General features: G+C 40.4%; 1 protein-coding gene across 1 annotated transcript in view; it reads left to right on the forward strand.

Annotated features, from left to right (window-relative positions):
• Hacl (2-hydroxyacyl-CoA lyase) overlaps positions 1-20,875 on the forward strand; it is a 144,481-nt gene that overhangs the window by 16,408 nt on the left and 107,198 nt on the right. Inside the window, exon 3 of the mRNA XM_070087657.1 lies at positions 13,375-13,559. Within this exon, the coding sequence (XP_069943758.1) occupies positions 13,375-13,559 (185 nt within the window). The remainder of the gene's footprint in view (positions 1-13,374; positions 13,560-20,875) is intronic.

Below are 20,875 nucleotides of genomic sequence, written 5' to 3' on the forward strand. Positions count from 1 at the left end.
ATTATTTATACTTCTAGATATGAAGCCAAGAATTCTGTTAGCTTTATTGCGAACGCTAATGCACTGTTGTCTTGGTTTTAGATTACTGCTTACCAGAACTCCTAAATCCTTTTCGCAATCAGTAGTATTAACCCCTTGACTGTTGCAACCCCAAATCCTGAGGCGTCTTCTGGTGTCACAAAATTTCCAAAAAAAAAAAAAATTTTTTTCTTATAAAATGATAGAGAATCTTATCCCGATTGTAATGACACCAAAAGAATGAAATTTGATGGAAAACTGACGGAATTACGCTCTCATGAATTTAGCGACCTTGGCGATATTTACGAATTGGCGATTTCGCCCACTTTGAGCCCTATTTTCAGCTAATTCCATTGTTCCAGTCAACCAAACCCATAGCTATTTCTTTAGAATTCCATTTTTTCTATCGGTTGAGTACAAGAAGCTGCCCATATACTGATTTCAACTGCCCAATACATGTAATGTGGTCAGAAATTTGCAATTTGGCCAATTTCAAGAAAATTAAAAAATGTGACAATTTCAAAATAGGGCCCAGAATGAACAATACAGACATTCCTGACTCTAAAATAACATTTTCTTTGTTCATCAGTCACGTCTCCAGGCCCCTCTGATATTACTCTTGCTTTCTATTTTGAATTTTTATTCAAACAAGAAAATAGAAGATTTACTGTTAAGCAGACTACTGCAATATTGTAATAATTGTATAAATAATGTCAACCCATTCATGACTGTATATTAGAATTTCTAGTTGGACATTTATTGGAAAATGACGTCATTTGTTTACTTTTGAACATCGGCAAAAGTCAAACATTTCCCCTACTTTGAGCTCCATTGCAAGGCTATTTTTGTAGTAAAACCAATCAAAATCACCTCTATTTCTATAATATGTTTTCCATTCTATCAAATGAGAGCACGAAAATGAGAATACAACCAGAAATACTATACGAATATAGACCACAAAGTCAGCATTTTAATTAAAAAAAACGGCCGGAGTTTTTTTTCTCATTATGCACTGCGTGCTGCAGGTCTTTTTTATATGGTACACACTGACCACACAGACCCATTCTCTCACATGTGGGCCTACCAGCTTTCTCCTGCTTGATTTGAAGCCGCTAGAATTTATGAGTATATATACGCCAAAAATGGTGGCTTGTAAGACGTATATATACGACGGAAACAGTCAAAGGGTTAAGATCTACATTTATTTATTTATTTATTTAGTAATTTTAGCATACATACAGAGGTACAAAAAAATACAGGTAAGAGCAGCATGCCAAAGCCACTTATATGCATAGCATTATGGGCTGGCTTAAAATTAACTTAAGATTAACTAAGCAATGATGAAATCAGTGATAAAACATTATTGTAAACAGATAACTATAAAGCACAAATGAGTATTACAAAGACAGGTCATATGGTTGCATGCATTGCTGTACATTCAGTCGAATGGAGTATTCTGTTAGGTAGTGTATTTAAAAAAATAATAAAGTTAGATTGGGTCCTAGGTTTAACATTTGTGTGATATAATTGTGAGTAACATTTAGGATATACAATTTATAAGGTTCAGTTATTCAGTATTTATTTGGTTTTGAGTGAGTAAGTGATCTTTGAGAAGAGACTTGAATTTATAAACAGGTAGTGTTTCTTTTATATTTACAGGTAATGAATTCCAGATTTTAGGGCCTTTTATGTGCATTGAGTTTTTGCATAGCGTGAGATGGACACGAGGAACATCAAAGAGTGATCTGTGCCTTGTGTTATGGTCATGTGTTCTGTTGAGGTTGGCAAGGAGATGTTTGAGGGGAGGGTTAATATCAGAGTTAAGTGTTCTATGTATGTAATAGGTGCAGTAATAAGTATGGATGTTTTGTATGGTGAGTAGGTTGGGTGTTTTGAATATTGGTGGAGTGTGCTGCCTGTAATGAGAATTTGTTATCATTCTAACTGCAGCCTTTTGTTGGGTAATTAGTGGTCTGAGATGGTTAATTGTTGTTGAGCCCCATGCACAAATTCCATAGGTGAGATAGGGGTAAATAAGAGAGTGATAAAGGGCCAGGAGGGCTGACTGCGGAACATAGTACCGTATCTTCGATAGTATGCCTACAGTCTTGGAAATTTTCTTAGAAATTTGTTGTATATGTGTATGAAATTTAGTTTATATGTCGCATGGTTATTTTCCTGTCCAATATTTTGAACTTTGCATTTGTGTATATTAAACTGCATCTGCCACTTCTCCAACCATTGCATGAGTCTATTCAGATCATCCTGAAGTGCTCTAGTGTCCTCATTAGAATGAATTGGACTGCCTATTTTGGTGTCATCAGCAAATTTGCTTATGTCGCTATTTATTCCCTCATCTATGTTGTTTATGTAAATTGCGAACAATTTACATAAAAGACATAGATGAGGGAATAAATTGCGACAAAAGCAAATTTGCACTCCAGGTTGATTTGAATAGACTGATGCAATGGTTCAGAGAAGTGGCAGATGCAAGTGCAAGGTTCAACACTGTCCCAGGTATAGTGCAAGGTTCAACACTGTCCCAGGTATAGTACAAGGTTCAACACTATCCCAAGTCACCGCGATCATAAAGTCACTTAAAAATAACTCGGGGAATCTGTCTCATGTCCCACCATTATTGTACAAGCGAGCAGCCCATGTCCTTTCGCATGCTATTACATTACTTTTTAACAAGTCACTAGAAACTAGCACTTTCCCTACACTACTCAAGACAGCAAGGGTTACACTAATACATAAAGGTGGTGACCCTACAGACGTAAACAACTATAGGCCAATATCAAACTTAGCATTGCTATCCAAAATCTTTGAGAAACTTGTGCACAGGAGACTATATTCATTTATAACGTCACAAAACATACTCAACCCCTGTCAATTTGGATTCAGGAAAAATAAAAGCACTAATGATGCAATTATAAAAATGCTAGACCTGCTTTACACAGCATTGGAAAATAAGGAATATCCACTAGGAATTTTTATTGACCTAAGAAAAGCGTTTGACACAGTAGACCATGGCATCCTACTCCACAAACTTGACCACTATGGTATAAGAGGCCATGCGCTTGCATATTTTAAATCCTACCTTTCTAATAGGTATCAGTATGTCACCATTAAAGACACAGCCTCATCAATACGGCCACTTGATACTGGAGTTCTGCAGGGAAGTGTCCTTGGACCCCTGCTCTTCCTCATTTACATCAATGATCTTCCAAACATATCCCAACACCTGAAACCCATTCTCTTTGCTGACGACATGACTTATGTCATCTCCCACCCTAATCTTGCCACCCTCAACACCATTGTTAACGAGGAGCTGCTCAAAATATCGACTTGGATGACAGCCAATAAACTTACACTTAACACTGACAAAACCTACTATATTATGTTTGGTAGCAGAGCAGGTGTTGCGCAACTTAACATTAAGATCGACAACACTCTAATTGCCAGACATAATGAGGGCAAATTCCTTGGCCTATACCTCGACAACAACCTAAATTTCAGCACTCATATCCAACACATAACAAAAAAAGTATCCAAAACGCTGGGGATCCTCTCCAAGATACGATACTACGTACCGCAAACTGCCCTTCTCACACTATACCATTCACTTATATATCCATACCTCACCTATTTGTATTTATAGCTCATTACAGTTGTGACCAGGTGTGGACGTATCAGTGGCTCATTACTTTGTAATATGTTCATGATTGTAACCATGTATAGGAGTGAGGCTGATTCATTACTTTTGTAACTTGCCATGATTGTGACCAGATCTACCTGGAGTTCATTACCTTTGTAACTAGTTCAGCTATCATAACTTTGGGGTCCAGTCCCTGGTTTCATTATGTACCTCTGTAATCTTTTGACTACCACCCACAGGATGGGTATGGGGTGCATAATAAAGATATTTAACTAACTGGAAGTGGATCTGAAGAGGAATTCTATGGTTTTGATACCATATCATACAGTGATGTCATATGGCACAATGTACCATATGGAAATAAGTCACTTTGTCTGACTTTTTTGGGTTATCCTAGGTTCTCCACACATATGCTGCTGTTTACCTGAAGTTTACCTGGAGAGAGTTCCGGGGGTCAACACCCCCACGGCCCGGTCTGTGACCAGGCCTCCTGGTGGATCAGAGCCTGATCAAACAGGCTGTTACTGCTGGCTGCACACAATCCAACGTACGAGCCACAGCCCAGCTAGTCAGGTACCGACTTTATGTGCTTGTCCAGTGCCAGCGTGAAGACTGCCAGGGGTCTATTGGTAATCCCCCTTATGTATGTTGGGAGGCAGTTGAACAGTCTCGGGCCCCTGACACTTATTGTATTGTCTCTTAACGTGCTAGTGACACCCCTGCTTTTCATTGGGGGGATGTTGCATCGTCTGCCAAGTCTTTTGCTTTCGTTGTGAGTGATTTTCGTGTTCAAGTTCAGTACTAGTCCCTCTAGGATTTTCCAGGTGTATATAATCATGTATCTCTCCCGCTTGCATTCCAGGGAATACAGGTTCAGGAACTTTAAGTGCTCCCAGTAATTGAGGTGTTTTATCTCCGTTATGAGTGCTGTGAAGGTTCTCTGTACATTTTCTAGGTCAGCAATTTCACCTGCCTTGAAAGGTGCTGTTAGTGTGCAGCAATATTCCAGCCTAGATAGAACAAGCGACCTGAAAAGTGTCATCATGGGCTAAGCATCCCTAGTTTTGAAGGTTCTCATTATCCATCCTGTCATTTTTCTAGCAGCTGCAATTGATATAATGTTATGGTCCTTGAAGGTGAGATCCTCCAATATGATCACTCCCATGTCTTTGACGTTGGTTTTTCAGTCTATTTTGTGGCCGGAATTTGTTTTGTACTCTGATGAAGTTTTAATTTCCTCGTGTTTACCATATCAGAGTAATTGAAATTTCTCATCGTTGAACTTCATATTGTTTTCTGCAGCCCATTGAAAGCTTTGGTTGATGTCTGCCTGGAGCCTTGCAGTGTCTGAAATGGAAGACACTGTCATGCAGATTCGGGTGTCATCTGCAAAGGAAGACATGGTGCTGTGGCTGACATCCTTGTCTATGTCAGATATGAGGATGAGAAACAATATGGGAGCGAGTACTGTGCCTTGTGGAACAGAGCTTTTCACCGTAGCCGCCTCGGACTTTACTCTGTTGACTACTACTCTGTGTTCTGTTTGTGAGGAAATTATAGATCCATCTACCAACTTTTCCTGTTATTCCTTTAGCACGCATTTTGTGCGCTATTACGCCATGGTCACACTTGTCGAAGGCTTTTGCAAAGTCTGTATATATTACATCTGCATTCTTTTTGACTTCTAGTGCATCTAGGACCTTGTCATAGTGATCCAATAGTTGAGACAGACAGGAGCAACCTGCTCTAAACCCATGTTGCCCTGGGTTGTGTAATTGATGGGTTTCTAGATGAGTGGCGATCTTGCTTCTTAGGACCCTTTCAAAGATTTTTATGATATGGGATGTTAGTGCTATTGGTCTGTAGTTCTTTGCTATTGCTTTACTGCCCCCTTTGTGGAGTGGGGCTATGTCTGTTGTTTTTAGTAGCTGTGGGACGACCCCCATGTCCATGCTCCCTCTCCATAGGATGGTAAAAGTTCGTGATAGGGGCTTCTTGCAGTTCTTGATGAACACGGAGTTCCATGAGTCTGGCCCTGGGGCAGAGTGCATGGGCATGTCATTTATCGCCTGTTTGAAGTCATTTGGCGTCAGGATAACATCAGATAGGCTTGTGTTAACGAAATTCTGTGACTCTCTCATAAAAAATTAATTTTGATCTTTGACTCTCAGTCTGGTTAGCGGCTTGCTAAAATCTGAGTCATATTGGGACTTGAGTAGCTCACTCATTTCCTTGCTGTCATCTGTGTAGGACCCATCTTGTTTAAGTAGGGGCCCAATACTGGACGTTGTTCTTGACTTTGATTTGGCATAGGAAAAGAAATACTTTGGGTTTCTTTCGGTTTCATTTATGGCTTTTAGTTCTTCCCACGATTCCTGACTCCTATAAGATTTCTTTAGCTTAAGTTCGATGTTTGCTATTTCTCTGACCAGTGACTCCCTACGCACTTCAGATATATAATCTATGATAATATATGGTAATCTATGTAACTGTATTTGTGTATACCTGAATTAACTAACTTACGATGCCACATGCGTTCGAGTAAGTGCATTCAGGTATACACAAATACAGTTACATAGATTATCATACATAGCAGCATGTGTGTAAAGATCCTTGTATAACCCAAAAACGTCAGAGTGATTTATTTCCATTGGGATCCCTGTATCTGTACCATATTGTACAATGTACCATATGGTACCCTCTACCATATGCAATTCCAAGGGGACTGAGTACTTCCCATGGCCCTACACCTGGAATAGACAGTGAAAGTGACAATGATGTGTCTACAATTGGGATGGATAGACTATGAGCATACAGCATGCAAACGTGCAGCATGCGGCACCAGCCCAGACTGGGAGTGAGTCTGGGACCCATGCCACTAGTGATGGTGCTGACTCAGCGGGTCCAGGACAAAGTGCATCGTCATCCACTGGTGGAAAGAGACAACTGTAGCTAAAATGTATTTGTTTTTTGCAACAATAATGCTTATGCCTTATGTCTATAAGCATAATATAAAATCATACTGGTCCACAGATGAGTAAGACCCCACTGTGCATGACACCTTGTTTCAAAGACTTTCACAGACTGCAGCAGTTCTAGGAACATGTCCAGTGACTGTACATATGTAAATATATAATAGAGCAATACTAATATGCAACATTTTTGCATGTTTTTTGTTGTAAACAATTATTATTATTTTTTTTTATTAGCACACTGGCCGATTCCCACCAAGGCAGGGTGGCCCGAAAAAGAAAAACTTTCACCATCATTCACTCCATCACTGTCTTGCCAGAAGGGTGCTTTACACTACAGTTGTTTAAACTGCAACATTAACACCCCTCCTTCAGAGTGCAGGCACTGTACTTCCCATCTCCAGGACTCAAGTCTGGCCTGCCGGTTTCTCCGAATCCCTTCATAAATGTTACTTTGCTCACACTCCAACAGAACACTTCCAAACTACGAATTCTCTGCATTATATTCACACCACACATTGCCCTCAGACATGACATCTCCACTGCCTCCAGCCTTCTCCTCGCTGCAACATTCATCACCCATGCTTTACACCCATATAAGAGCGTTGGTAAAACTATACTCTCATACATTCCCCTCTTTGCCTCCAAGGGCAAAGTTCTTTGTCTCCACAGACTCCTAAGTGCACCGCTCACCCTTTTCCCCTCATCAATTCTATGATTCACCTCATCTTTTATAGACCCATCTGCTGACACGTTCACTCCCAAATATCTGAATACATTCACCTCCTCCATACTCTCTCCCTCCAATCTGATATCCAATCTTTCATCACCTAATCTTTTTGTTATCCTCATAACCTTACTCTTTCCTGTATTCACTTTTAATTTTCTTCTTTTACATACCCTACCAAATTCATCCACCAACCTCTGCAACTTCTCTTCAGAATCTCCCAAGAGCACAGTGTCATCAGCAAAGAGCAACTGTGACAACTCCCACATTATGTGTGATTCTTTATCTTTTAACTCCACGCCTCTTGCCAAGACCCTCGCATTCACTTCTCTTACAACACCATGTATAAATATATTAAACAACCACGGTGACATCACACATCCTTGTCTAAGGCCTACTTTTACTGGGAAATAATTTCCCTCTTTCCTACATACTCTAACTTGAGCCTCACTATCCTCGTAAAAACTCTTCACTGCTTTCAGTAACCTACCTCCTATACCATACATCTGCAACATCTGCCACATTGCCCCCCTATCCACCCTGTCATACGCCTTTTCCAAATCCATCAATGCCACAAAAACCTCTTTAGCCTTATCTAAATACTGTTCACTTATATGTTTCACTGTAAACACCTGGTCCACACACCCCCTACCTGTCCTAAAGCCTCCCTGTTCATCTGCTATCCTATTCTCCGTCTTACTCTTAATTGTTTCAATAATAACTCTACCATACACTTTACCAGGTATACTCAACAGACTTATCCCCCTATAATTTTTGCACTCTCTTTTGTCCCCTTTGCCTTTATACAAAGGAACTATGCATGCTCTCTGCCAATCCCTAGGTACCTTACCCTCTTCCATACATTTATTAAATAATAGCACCAACCACTCCAAGACTATATCCCCACCTGCTTTTAACATTTCTATCTTTATCCCATCAATCCCAGCTGCCTTTCCCCCTTTCACTTTACCTGTTGCCTCATGAACTTCCCCCACACTCACAACTGGCTCTTCCTCACTCCTACAAGATGTTATTCCTCCTTGCCATATACATGAAATCACAGCTTCCCTATCATCATCAACATTTAACAATTCCTCAGAATATTCCCTCCATCTTCTCAATACCTCTAACTCTCCATTTAGTAACTCTCCTCTCCTATTTTTAACTGACAAATCCATTTGTTATCTAGGCTTCCTTAACTTGTTAATCTCACTCCAAAATTTTTTCTTATTTTCAACAAAATTTGTTGATAACATCTCACCCACTCTCTCATTTGCTCTCTTTTTACGTTGCTTCACCACTCTCTTAACCTCTCTCTTTTTCTTCATATACTTCTACTTTGTAAAAGCTTCTCATATGCTAACTTTTTCTCCCATACTACTCTCGTTACATCATCATTCCACCAACCGCTCCTCTTCCCCCCCGCACCCACTTTCCTGCAACCACAAACTTCTGCTGAACACCCTAGCATGACATTTTTAAACCTACCCCATACCTCTTCGACCCCATTGCCTATGCTCTCATTAGCCCAACTATCCTCCAATAGCTGTTTATATCTTACCCTAACTGCCTCCTCTTTTAGTTTATAAACCTTCACCTCTCTCTTCCCTGATGCTTCTATTCTCCTTGTATCCCATCTGCCTTTTACTCTCAGTGTAGCTACAACTAAAAAATGATTTGATATATCTGTGGCCCCTCTATAAATATGTACATCCTGAAGTCTACTCAACAGTCTTCTATCTACCAATACATAATCCAACAAACTACTGTCATTTCGCCCTACATCATGTCTTGTATACAGTGGACCCCCGGTTAACGATATTTTTTCATTCCAGAAGTATGTTCAGGTGCCAGTACTGACTGAATTTGTTCCCATAAGGAATATTGTGATGTAGATTAGGCTATTTCAGACCCCCAAACATACACGTACAAACGCACTTACATAAATACACTTACATAATTGGTTGCATTGGGAGGTGATCGTTAAGCAGGGGTCCACTGTACTTATTTATCCTCTTTTTCTTAAAATATGTATTACCTATAACTAAACCCCTTTCTATACAAAGTTCAATCAAAGGGCTCCCATTATCATTTACACCTGGCAACCCAAACTTACCTACCACACTCTCTCTAAAAGTTTCTCCTACTTTAGCATTCAGGTCCCCTACCACAATTACTCTCTCATTTGGTTCAAAAGGTTCCTATACATTCACTTAACATCTCCCAAAATCTCTCTCTCTCTCCTCTACATTCCTCTCTTCTCCAGGTGCATACACGCTTATTATGACCCACTTTTTGCATCCAACCTTTACTTTAATCCACATAATCCTTGAATTTACACATTCATATTGTCTTTTCTCCTTCCATAACTGATCCTTCAACATTATTGCTACCCCTTCCTTAGCTCCAACTCTCTCAGATACTCCAGATTTAATCCCATTTATTTCTCCCCCCACTGAAACTCCCCTAACCCCCTTCAGCTTTGTTTTGCTTAGGGCCAGGACATCCAACTTCTTTTCATTCATAACATCAGCAATCATCTGTTTCTTGTCATCCGCACTACATCCACGCACATTCAAGCATTCCAGTTTTATAAAGTTTTTCTTCTTCTCTTTTTTAGTAAATGTTTACAGGAGAAGGGGTTACTAGCCCATTGCTCCCGGCATTTTAGTCGCCTCATACGGCACGCATGGTATATGGAGGAAAGATTCTTTTCCACTTCCCCATGGCCAATATAAGGAATAAAGAAGAACAAGAGCTATTTAGAAAAAGGAGAAAAACCTAGATTTTTTTTTTTTTCAACAAGTCGGCCATCTCCCACCGAGGCAGGGTGACCCAAAAAGAAAGAAAATCCCCAAAAAGAAAATACTTTCATCATCATTCAACACTTTCACCTCACTCACACATAATCACTGTTTTTGCAGAGGTGCTCAGGACACAACTGTTTAGATGCATATACGTATAAAGGTACACAAGATATCCCTCCAAACTGCTAATATCCCGAACCCCTCCTTTAGAGTGCAGGCATTGTACTTCCCATTTCCAGGACTCAAGTCCGGCTATATAAAAATAACCGGTTTCCCTGAATCCCTTCACTAAATATTACCCTGCTCACACTCCAACAGATCGTCAGGTCCCAAATACCATTCGTCTCCATTCACTCCTATCGAACACGCTTATGCACGCCTGCTGGAAGTCCAAGCCCCTCGCCCACAAAACCTCCCTTACCCCTTCCTTCCAACCTTTTCGAGGATGACCCCTACCCTGCCTTCCTTCTACAGACTTAAATGCTCTCCATGTCATTCTACTTTGATCCATTCTCTCTAAATGACCAAACCACCTCAACAACCCGTCTTCAGCCCTCTGACTAATACTTTTATTAACTCCACACCTTCTCCTAATTTCCACACTCCGAATTTTCTGCATAATGTTTACACCACACATTGCCCTTAGACAGGACATCTCCACTGCCTCCAACCGCCTCCTCGCTGCTAGATGTACATATATATATATATATATGCATGTGCGTGTCTGTGAAGTTTGACCAAAGTGTAAGTAAGAGTAGCAAGATATCCCTGTTATTTAGCGTGTTTATGAGACAGAAAAAGGCACCAGCAATCCTACCATCATGTAAAACAGTTACAGGTTTCTGTTTCACAGTCATCTGGCAGGACGGTAGTACTTCCTTGGGTGGTTGCTGTCTACCAACCTACTACAAAATAAACAAAATAATGATGAAAATATTAGTGCGGTTATTGTGTTGAATACAACGAGTGTACATATATATATATAATGCATTATGTTGGTCTCACAGGCCACAAACGTTACTGGAAAAAACAAAATTAGAAAAGAAAAGAAAAATGGAACAAAACATTAAAATAAAAAATGTGACGTTACGGAAGTCGGATGTTGCCACCACCCGGTCATTGAGGGTTAACTTCATGCTTCTATATCTTGGAAAGTATCAATCGGGTTTTTTTTTATTATTGCCTATAGAAAAATATCTTTAATTCTAATTTTTTTTTGTTTTTAAATTCTTGGACCCTGGCTGTCACTCTGAGATTTGGCCTCTGGACCCTGAAAGGGTTAAACTCAGTGAACAAGGTATGTTTTTTACGTTGTTAGCAATGGGCTGTTTAATCTCTTTGCTGTGATCTGCTTCATTTTGATTGAACAATGCATGTTAGAGATTTTGGGTTTTATGTAAAAAAGTTTTGACATCTTTGTCAGTATATTATTGCTGTCAGCTAGCTCTCTGAGAGTCATTGTCGCCTAGTGCTAATATTAAATTATTTACCGATGACTCATCATGCAGGTGAAATGAGATCTTTCTCGAGTCTTGAGGCAGTTTACATAAGTTGGTTATGAGAAAGGTGAGGTAGTGGTCTGTAGTGTTGTCTGTGATTATACCTGCTTCTAGGGGAGATATCGTGTTGGTCCAGATATGGTCAAGTAATGAGGCACTTGTCTCGGAGATTCTTGTTGGCTTAGTTATAGAAGAATTACAATTTGAATTTGAACTGGTGTTATCATCACTGGTGATGTTATTACTGGTGGTGTTATCACTGGTAGTGTTATCACTGCTGATGTTCACATTGTTACCACTGAACTTGTCACCAGTATCACTGCTAGTGTTCACATTGCTACCACTGAACTTGTCACCAATATCACTGCTAGTGTTCACATTGCTGCCACTGAACTTCTCACCAGTATCACTGCTAGTGTTCACATTGCTGCCACTGAACTTGTCACCAATATCACTGCTAGTGTTCACATTGCTGCCACTGAACTTGTCACCAGTATCACTGCTAGTGTTCACATTGCTGCCACTGAACTTCTCACCAGTATCACTGCTAGTGTTCACATTGCTGCCACTGAACTTGTCACCAATATCACTGCTAGTGTTCACATTGTTACCACTGAACTTGTCACCAGTATCACTGCTAGTGTTCACATTGCTGCCACTGAACTTGTCACCAGTATCACTGCTAGTGTTCACATTGTCACTACTGAACTTGTCACCAGTATCACTGCTAGTGTTCACATTGTCACTACTGAACTTGTCACCAGTATCACTGCTAGTGTTCACATTGTTACCACTGAACTTGTCACCAGTATCACTGCTAGTGTTCACATTGTTACCACTGAACTTGTCACCAGTATCACTGCTAGTGTTCACATTGTTACCACTGAACTTGTCACCAGTATCACTGCTAGTGTTCACATTGTTACCACTGAACTTGTCACCAGTATCACTGCTAGTGTTCACATTGCTGCCACTGAACTTGTCACCAGTATCACTGCTAGTGTTCACATTGTTACCACTGAACTTGTCACCAGTATCACTGCTAGTGTTCACATTGTTACCACTGAACTTGTCACCAGTATCACTGCTAGTGTTCACATTGTTACCACTGAACTTGTCACCAGTATCACTGCTAGTGTTCACATTGTTACCACTGAACTTGTCACCAGTATCACTGCTAGTGTTCACATTGTTACCACTGAACTTGTCACCAGTATCACTGCTAGTGTTCACATTGTTACCACTGAACTTGTCACCAGTATCACTGCTAGTGTTCACATTGTTACCACTGAACTTGTCACCAGTATCACTGCTAGTGTTCACATTGCTGCCACTGAACTTGTCACCAGTATCACTGCTAGTGTTCACATTGCTGCCACTGAACTTGTCACCAGTATCACTGCTAGTGTTCACATTGTTACCACTGAACTTGTCACCAGTATCACTGCTAATGTTCACATTGTTACCACTGAACTTGTCACCAGTATCACTGCTAGTGTTCACATTGCTGCCACTGAACTTGTCACCAGTATCACTGCTAGTGTTCACATTGTTACCACTGAACTTGTCACCAGTATCACTGCTAATGTTCACATTGTTACCACTGAACTTGTCACCAGTATCACTGTGTTCAGTAAATGTCTTGTTTATGCTGGTATGTTATTATTTACATTATACAAGTATTTCACTGTAGGTTGAAAGCTGCCGTCTGTACTGCAAGTATTCTGCACGGCCTCCAAGAATTGACACTATACCATATCATGTGTCGAAGGCTATCAAGTGTACAACCTATGGAAGGCCTGGTGCTGCCTACCTTGACTTTCCTGGAAATATCTTATCTGGTACAGTTGATGAATCACAAATTGTCCACCTGCCTAGGTAAGATATTGTATTTATTTTACTTATTTTTTTTTTTGAGTAAATGTTTCTTAATGGCTTCTCCACTTACCAGTCAGAAAAACTGTTGCATATTTCTGGTATTGATCTAATATAAATACAGTGGAACCTCAAAAATCGAACTGCTCCCAACACAACCAATTATGTAAGTGTATTTTTGTAAGTGCTTTTATAAGTGTATTTTTGAGGGTCTGAAATGGACTAACCTAATTTACATTATTCCTCATGGGAATAAATTCATTCGGAAAAGGCACTCAAACAGCCTTCTGGACCAAAGAAAGTTCGATATTTGAGGTTCCACTGTACAACTATTCTTACCAGACTAATATTTTCATATTTTTTTTTTCTAAATCTTATTTTATGCAGCTTGAATTCATATAATCAATTATCTCTAGTTATTCTTAGTGTCACAATTTAACTTTACTTTTCACATCTTTCTCAGTATCTTCTAGGGGGTAATTTATTTGCAAAAAGTTTAGTGTTTTCAACCTGTAATGTTTTCTTTTTGTGTTAAATAGGTAATCAGTTCAGACAACAACAATTAATACAGTGACTCCTCAATTTAAGAGACTGTTAGGGAGGAGAGGTGGGTGGTAATAATAATTGTGGTTTATAGAGAGGAGATTATTTTACAGTGATTGTAAAAATTACAGGTGAGTTTGTAATCAACAGACTTTCTCCATTTTTCCCAAGTCAATATCATGATTTTATACATTGCAAACCATCAAGAATAAGCTAACTCATGATATATTGGTTGAGTTTTTCAGTAAAATCTCTCACTAACGGACTTCTCATTGATGAGTTTTGGCAATTTCTGACTTAAAATTGATCAGACTAATGTTGGAAACATTGGACAAAATGAAAAACAATCCAATCCAACTTCCTTCAACCACACTGTTAATGATGAGCTATTAAAAATATCTATATGGATGACTACCAACAAGCTAATTCTTAATACAGTGGATCCTCAGTTATCGGCCGTTCTGCTTATCTGCCAACTCGGTAATCAGCCAGTTTTTTGGCTTCCGGTTATCGGCCGTTTTTTCGGTTATCGACTGTATTTTTGATGCGTCAACCCACTGCCGCCATCCGCTCCCCGTCAGTCTGGCTGTGTCTCTGGGCAAGTGAGGAAGCTTCTGCTCATTCACCCAAACATTTCATTATAATCCATTGTTTTTTGTAGTTATTGATTGAGTGCAACTGTAAAATAAGCAACTATGGGCCCAAATAAAGTTGCTAGTAAAGTTTCATTCGTAATGAAAGTGAGAAACACGATGGAATTTAAGAAAGAAGTTGTTGAAAAGTATGAGAGTGAAGGAGGAAGAGAGAGGAGAATGTGCCTTCTTCAGTGATTCTATGATATGTACAATACTAAAGCAGTAGGAGTCGATAAAGGCTATAATGCCAGCCGGCGATAAAGTGTAGCATTAATAGTGTAGTATTACAACCCAGGAGTCCAAAGGCCTGTTATCCTGGGTGTAAAGGGAGCAAAATAAACACAGCAGAAAAACTTTTGACTTATATTATCCTTCACCAAGTAAGAACAGAATTATGTACACTATATAGACTATGTACAACAATACGTATTAGCGCACTCCACGATAAGCAAGGCAGAATAGAAGCCACTAGAGAGCAGACCGTGCTTCAACCAGCTCTAGAATGGGACTGACAAGGGCAGACAGGTGTGTGGTACCCACAACACCTCTGCGATTGCCAAAACCATCTTCTCATTGGCTGGAACCTGGGTACTAATCGAACAATGGGGCCCCATCGTCAACCCTTAGCACCTAGTTCACTGGTTGGGGGAGATAGCCTTTCAATGAGGGTGCGTACATGTGCCGAATAAAGGGTATGTACTCTTTGCATGCCACACCCCCACCCCAAGAGGGCTCAGGAATAGGCTCCCACCTCCCAGTGGTAACCGTGCTTCCATGGCACCATATAATGGGGCTGCCTTTCCTCTCAACCATCGAACTCTTAGATAGAGCTCAGCTTTATTCGTGACATAATGCCAAACTCTAAACTCAGAGCAAGACAGCAGACAGTAGGGCTAACATAGGTCCAAGACATGGGCGGACGGTAACCCACGTCCCCTCACTAAAAAAAAAAACCCACACAAGGGGACAAAAAAAAAAAGAGCTTAAACTGGTCACCACAGGTCCCTAACAAATCCTAACCTAAAATATTCTTGATAATGTGTCTGCCAACTTATTTTCTTTGCCAGCAATGTGTAACATTCTGAGAGAATAGGGTTGCAGTCGTAGACTCCATCTCATGAGCCTCGTATTGTAGTTGTTCTTGGCTTGGAGATATACCAGAGGATTGTGGTCACTATAGACAGTGACCACATGCGAAGTCTGGCCCACGTAAACATCAAAGTGCTCCAAAGCCAGTACCAGCGCGAGGGCTTCTTTTTCAATAGTAGAGTAATCCCTCTGGTGTGGCTGGAACTTTGATGAATAGAATGCTACAGGCTGCAACCCCTTATCCCCATCTTGCAACAGTACTGCCGCAAGCCCAGACTCACAAGTATCAACCTGTAATGAGAAAGGTTTGGAGAAGTCTGGAGACAAAAGATTGGGTGCAGTACACAATAATCTTTTTGCTTTTGTAAAAGCATTTTGACATTCTGGGGTCCAATTAAAATGAACTTTGTGACTGGTAAGAGAGGTAAGAGGGCTACAATATCTGAAATTTTTTTACAGAATTTTCTGTAAAACCCTATCATGCCTAGGAAACATTGAAGAGATTTCCTATCATGGGGAATTGGGTAATCTTTAACCCTTTTAGGGTCGACAGGCCCTGTCAGAGACTTGTTCTCAGGGTCTGCCAAATTTAAAAAAAAAAAATAATTTTTTCTTATGAAAAAATAGAGTTTATTTTACTGAACATTATAGGCTAAACAAAAAATTTTTACCATCAATACTTACCGAGATATGGAGGCGTGAAGTTGATGAAAAGGGGCACCATGTGGCAACATCGGTGACTGCCGTCACCCGGTATTCTTTTATTTACTTTCTTATGTACTAATTTCTATTATTTTTTAATTTTTCTTTTTCCAAGTAACTTTTATGGCCTCTGAGACCAGTATGATCAATATTTTGTAAGTTATTTCTTTTTCAATACTACACAATAAGGGCGTAAACGCTGTTGTCATTGTTTTGTTTACAAAAAAATATTTGCACAAACAAACGATGTGAAATGTTGTTTATTACTATTTGTCTATATTTTATATACACATGTACAGTCACAGGGAATGTTTCTAGAAGTTCCGCAGCCTGTGGAAGTCTTTGAAACATGGTGTCATGCACAGTGGTGTTTTACATTCTTCACACATAAAATGAGTGTCTCTGCGTTGTTGTGGGCGTTTTCTTGTATATGCACAGACGTAACACCTCTTTTGAGCCTTCTTCTTGAAAGCAGTAGCAGGCAGTTTTACCAGGAAGTGATCACCATGCTTCAAATGAGAAGGAAGTTGTTGAAAATTTGGTGGGTGGTCTGTTGCAGGTGCTGTTCCTTGGTACTTGAATACTATTTGTCTGATGACAGACAAACAGAATTCGCCGTATTGTGGTTTGTTTCTGGTCTTCATCTTATACATATTATAAGCATTCAGCATGGAAATGTCCAGAAGATGGAAAAAAAGTTTTATGTACCACTTATAACTCTTGCGAACACAATCAGCAAACCCAATCTACATGTCACATTTGTCCACTGAATGCATATTGAGGGTGTAGTCCATCACAGCTGCAGGTTTTAGAATGGGTTCATTGCTTTCTCTATGCTTCTGCCAGTGTCTGCCATTTCATTAGGGTGAACTGATGACAACAGTGTGACATTTCGTTTGTCATGCCACCGAAATGCCATGATGTCATTGGCAGCAAACGCCTGCACCTCACCTCTACAAGTGCCAGCGTCAAACCTGGGCATATGTTTCCGATTTACACGCACTGTGCCACACACATCTGTCATGTTCACTCGCAAAAAATCACTGAGTGAGGGGCTTGTGTACCAGTTATCTGTATATAATATATGCCCCTTACCAAGATATGGTTCCATCATTATTCTAACCACATCACCAGAGATGCCCAATAACTTCCTGGTATTTTGCAATGTATAACTTCCAGTGTACACAATAATATCCAATACCAGACCACTGTAACAATCACAAAGCACAAACAACTTTATACCAAAGCGTTTCCTCTTGCTTGGTATGTACTGCTTGAAAGAGAGTTTTCCTTTGAACAGAATCAAAGACTCATCAATTACAAGCTTCCTGAAGGGATAAAAATACATATTGAATTTCTCTTTCAGATACACAAACACATGCCTAATCTTATATAACCTGTCGTTTCTGTCAGGCCTGGTTTTGTCTGAGATGTGAAGCATACGTAACATTAGCACAAATTGATTCACTGGCATTATATCACTGAAGCCTGGGGTTGCAATCAGGCGGTCTGTTGACCAGTATGATTTCACACTGTGCTTATACACATGTGGCATAAGCATTATTGTGGCAAAGAAAAGATACATCTCAGCCACAGTTGTCTCCTTCCACTGGTGTAGACGTGATTTTGGTGAAGGTATTGTGTTTGCCATGGTGTACTCGTAGTATGTGTTGCTTTCCATGACAATACTTTCGATCAGGGGTTCGTCAAAGAATAACTCGAAGCATTCCAGTTCACTGGCATTGTTCCCAAGTGTACAAGATGGCTGTATTCCACTTTGGCTGTCATCAAACTGGTGGGCATTTGGAACAAAATTGACACCTTCCTGCTAATCCCAGGTGCAGTCTGCTGGTGGGGAATGGTGGCCTTTGTTGTAGATCAGCTGAGGCAGCGGCATAGGTGGCAGCTTGGGTGGCAGCATGGCCCACTGCTGGTGCCTCACGGCCGGCACCACCACTACCACCACCATGCACATTTTCCATCCCAATTGCAACACTATCATCATCATTTTCACTGTCTGTTCCTGTTGTACAGCCACGGGATGTACTCCGAGATGTACTCCTTCCCCTTGGAATAGCATATGGCACACTACCAGAGCGCATATATCGTATATACTGACACTTCACTGGGGAATATTGCACTTCACTATCACTACTGGAACTAGTTTGAAGAGCTTGTAGTTCATATTCACTATCACTTTCATCACAGATGCTCACATCTGAGTCTGGGATTTGGGAAAATAGGAGTTTCCTCTTTGATGCTGGTACAACTGAACGTGAACAAGACGGCCCAGCACCAGAGGTGGAAGGCTGAGGGTCGTCTGGGTTTTCCTCACTATTACCGATATTATGGTCATTAGTTCCAGCCAAAACCTCACCAAAACCTTGAAACTCATCTTCACTGGCACTTCCATCTGTATTAGAACTGTCACTGGGGAACAAAAGTGTCCCAATTCACCGAGGAGTGAGGAACTTCTTACCGCAAGGCATGGTGGACATTGTTTACAAAGATGGTGTTCCCATAATGCACCACTGGGTCCCAGATTTTTTTCCTACTGCGCACACCCACCACACAGACCTATTCTCTCACATCTAGGCCTACCAGCCTTTTCCCACAAGATTTGATGGCGCTAGAATTTATGCATACTAGTACGTCAAAAGCCCCTGCGCGTAAGCCGTACTAGTGCGGCCAAAACCCTGAAAGGGTTAATGGCAAGAACTTTAACAAATTTAGGAGCAACTTTGCCACTACCTACTTCATGGCCCAGAAAAGTAACAGTGGCTGGCCAAAGGAAGACTTAGATAAATTAACAGTTAAATGGGAACTCTGGAAGGTCTCAGAGAGAGCCTTAAGTCTAAATAGGTGTTGATCCCAAGTATCAGACACCACTATGATGTCATCTAAATAAGCTGCCATGCCTTCAAGTCCTTTTATAGCCTGATGGGTTAGTTTCTGAAATGAAGAGGTGGAGTTTTTCATTCCGAAGGGGGTAACTGTATGTTGATAATGACCTCCTGGAATTACGAAGGCAGAGATTTCCTTCACCTTATCCGTCAAAGGTACCTGATAATAATCTTTAAGGAGATCTAACTTGGACACAAAAGTAGCCTTACCCACAAAGTCGATTACGTCATCCAGACGAGGAAGAGGGTAAGCATCTGTAATTGTGACCTCATTCACCTTACGGTAGTCAGTACTCATACGAAAACCTCCATCAGCTTTTTTTAACAAGGATGCACAGTGAAGCGTATGGACTAGATGACTCCTCCACTAACTGATGCTCTAACAGAAATTCTACCTCCTGCTGAAGAAGCTTCTACTTTTCAGGATTAGCTTTGTATGGGGAGAGTTTAATAGGTTTAGAGTTTCCCACATCTACGCCATGATAACCTAACGTACATATTTTCGGCACATCTGAAAAAATATCAGGGTATGACTGTAGAAACGCAGTTAAACTTGTTGCTTGAGTCTCAGATAGCCCAACCATTAAAGGGCTAGGGTCCTTGAGGAGAACAGAGTTTGGAAGCTTGACATTAATTTCAGAAATAGAGTGCAAAGAGTCAGAGTCGTCCTCAGAGGTAGAGGACAGAGTCATTACTGGGACTTTATCTGGTGTATGAAAAGATTTTATTTGATTAATGTGGTAAGTTTTAGTTTTTGAGGTCTTATCAAGGGGAGATACCACATAATTTACATCAGATAATTTACTTACAATTTGCATAGGCCCCATAAATCTAGCTTTCAAGGTGTGGTCAGGTATAGGTTCCTGTACCAACACCTTGTCTCCTGGATGGAAGGAGCAAAATTGTGCATTTCTCTCATTCCTCTGTTTCATCTTGTTTTGAGCTGCCTTTAGGTTAGCCTTGGCTAACTGATGTGCCACCTGCAACCTTGAAGACAGGTTGTAGAGTGTTAAGCTAACGTCTTCTCCCATCCATCCTTCTTTGAGCACCCGAAGAGGACCTCGTACATTGTGCCCGAAGATCAGCTCAAACAGACTATACCCGGTAGACTCCTGCACAGTTTCCCTTATTGAAAACAGCAATAAAGGTAGTGAGTCATCCCAGTCTGTAGGAAAATGCATACAAAAAGTTCTCATCATGGTTTTTAATGTCTGATGGACTCTTTCCAAGGTACCTTGGGACTGAGGATGATAGGCAGTGGATAAATTGTGGATTATCCCTAACCTAGTTAATGCTTCCCTAAATGTTTTGACAGTGAAGTTAGTACCTTGATCACTTTGAATAGATTTAGGAATGCCAAAACAAGGAATAAATCTGGTTAAATCCTTGAGAATGGCTTTAGTATTAATACTGCGCATGGGAATTGCCTCTTGGTATCTAGTTACTC

This window comes from Cherax quadricarinatus, chromosome 22, assembly GCF_038502225.1.
Source record: "Cherax quadricarinatus isolate ZL_2023a chromosome 22, ASM3850222v1, whole genome shotgun sequence".
NCBI lineage: Eukaryota > Metazoa > Arthropoda > Malacostraca > Decapoda > Parastacidae > Cherax > Cherax quadricarinatus.